Source organism: Chanos chanos, chromosome 9 (genome assembly GCF_902362185.1).
Source record: "Chanos chanos chromosome 9, fChaCha1.1, whole genome shotgun sequence".
In the NCBI taxonomy this organism is placed as follows: domain Eukaryota; kingdom Metazoa; phylum Chordata; class Actinopteri; order Gonorynchiformes; family Chanidae; genus Chanos; species Chanos chanos.
In genome coordinates this window covers 4788708-4791207 of record NC_044503.1, presented here as the reverse complement: position 1 = coordinate 4791207, position 2500 = coordinate 4788708, and the positions used below count along the sequence as shown (strand labels likewise).

The 2500-nt window shown below is 44.1% G+C and overlaps 1 protein-coding gene across 1 annotated transcript in view; it reads right to left on the bottom strand.

Moving 5' to 3' along the window:
- The window catches only part of unc13a (unc-13 homolog A (C. elegans)), a 47265-nt gene that overhangs the window by 33641 nt on the left and 11124 nt on the right, over positions 1-2500 (bottom strand). Inside the window, exon 9 of the mRNA XM_030784006.1 lies at positions 1474-1669. Within this exon, the coding sequence (XP_030639866.1) occupies positions 1474-1669 (196 nt within the window). The remainder of the gene's footprint in view (positions 1-1473; positions 1670-2500) is intronic.

Here is a 2500-nt window from a genome sequence, read left to right as displayed (position 1 = left end):
GAGACCAACGGTCCTGTAATGTCCCGTAAAGCCTGACTGAACTTTAAAAAAGGGTCAAAGAGACTTTACAATGGGTTAACGCTGCTTAAATAGTCGCCATGGCAGCCCTCACTGCCCGCCCGTCCCACACACACACACACACACACACACACACACTCACTCAGTCTCTATCTCTATCGCACATACTTACACACACACACACACACACACATGCACATAATGTGAGAGGGATCGTGTCTATGCACAGAATGCATCTCTCAATGCTGTGCATGAGCTGATGTGAAGTGCGTCTTTTGAAAAAAAAAAAAAGAAAGAAAGAAAAACAGTTGTCCAAGCAAGACTGCTTGTTTGGGGGGGGGGGGGGGGGGGGGGGGGGGTTTTGGGGGGTGCGGGCAGTGCAAAAATGAGTTAAAAAATGGACACAGGGCCATAAACGTGTTTGTCAGGCATACAAGTTTGCTCCCAGAGAATGAGCATGTGGCCATCTACACGCACAGATTGTATACAATGGCAGCGCATCCAGCTTTGTATACAGTGAGCAGTGTATGCACTGGGAAGGGATACAGGTAGAGAGTGAATACAATCAGACAACATGTCATTTAATCAAACGCAGCAAAAACACATGTCAAAAACAGCTGAATTAGTCTACTTCAACACTCATCAAATCCTCTTTATTTTCTATCTATCTATCTATCTATCTATCTATCTATCTATCTATCTATCTATCTATCTAGCTGTCTGTCAGTCTGTCTGTTTGTTTGTCTGTCTATGTTTCTGTCGGTCTGTCTGTCTGTGTCACTCTGATGGTTTTTTCTATCAATCTTTTTATCTCAGCATCTTCATTGAGAACTGTTGAGAAAACAGGAGTGTTTGTTATATCTGTAGCAGGAGAAGATGGAGTGTTTGAGGTGTAATAGGAGAAGATGGAGTATTTGAGGTGTAACAGGAGAAGATGGAGTATTTGAGGTGTAATAGGAGAAGATGGAGTGTTTGAGGTGTAACAGGAGAAGATGGAGTGTTTGAGGTGTAACAGGAGAAGATGGAGTGTTTGAGGTGCAATAGGAGAAGATGGAGTGTTTGAGGTCTAATAAGAGAAGATGGAGTATTTGAGGTATAATAGGAGAAGATGGAGTGTTTGAGGTGTAACAGGAGAAGATGGAGTGTTTGAGGTCTAATAAGAGAAGATGGAGTATTTGAGGTCTAATAAGAGAAGATGGAGTATTTGAGGTATAACAGGAGAAGACGGAGTGTTTGAGGTGTAATAAGAGAAGATGGAGTATTTGAGGTATAATAGGAGAAGATGGAGTGTTTGATGTATAACAGGAGAAGATGGAGTGTTTGAGGTATAATAAGAGAAGATGGAGTATATGAGGTGTCACAGGAGATGTTGGAGTATATGAGGTGTAGCAGGAGATGTTGGAGTATTTGAGGTGTAGCAGGACCACGGGCAGTAGGAGTGGGCGGAGCTCTTACCTCATGCCTCTCTGGTCGTCGTAGTCATAGTCGTGCATGTGGCCGTAGCGTGAGTCGTGGTGGTAGTGTCTGATTGGGTACTGGTGCATGGAGGCGTTGGGCTGGGACGTGGTGTAGTAGGGTGGAGGGACGCTGTTACTGGTCTCGCTGCGGTAATCGCTGTCTCTGTCATCCACTGCGCTGTCTGGATCATCATCTGAGGAGACAACAGAAAGTTACAAACTCAGGACCGGAGAAAACGTCCTGTAGAAATCCTTTTTTTTTTTTTTTTGTATCACACATCGACGTACAAACAGAATATTAACCAGGGCGTAGAATCCCCCCCCCCCCCCCACTTCATATCCTGAGCTTGTTTTCACCTGTATTTTAAGTAGTTCTCCCTCAACTATCAACCGTTCTAATCAGCAACCTCATGTTCTTTGTGTCATATGTATGCTAATATCCTGCAGTGTCCTGAGCTTTGTGGCGGGTGTGGTGGGTATCGTATTCTTTCTGAGATAACCGTCCTGCAGATCAAGACTCCGACCCCCGAAAGGCAATCTGATCCGTTTTCTTTTTTTTTTTCCCACTGTCTCTGTGCTCAGCGTTATTTAGAAATTTACTATGTGTCCTTGATTTTCCTTAGCAACAGCATTATCCAATAAAGGAAGACCGGCTGAAGAGATAAACGTTTGCTGAGAATTATGCAGGGTTCTTTGTTTTGTTTTGTTTTGTTTTGTTCATGCTCTCCAACTCCCAGTTCTTCATGGACACCCCCCACTGCATAGCCCAGCCCCCACCCCCAGTAGACTTCTCTGCTCTTCACATAGATCTGCTCTTATGAAAGATCTAATTGTTTCCTCAAGGAGTCAGAGCCGAGAGCTCGTGTCCTCAGAACGTCACCCGTTTGGAACCCAAATGACGTACGAAATGATTTTTATCACATAGCGGAGCCCCGCCTCTCAGTTATTATATCGCGTTCTGACGCCACATTACTCCGTAGAATCATTTTTTTTTGGGTTACACAATATAATTATCTAACAAGCTG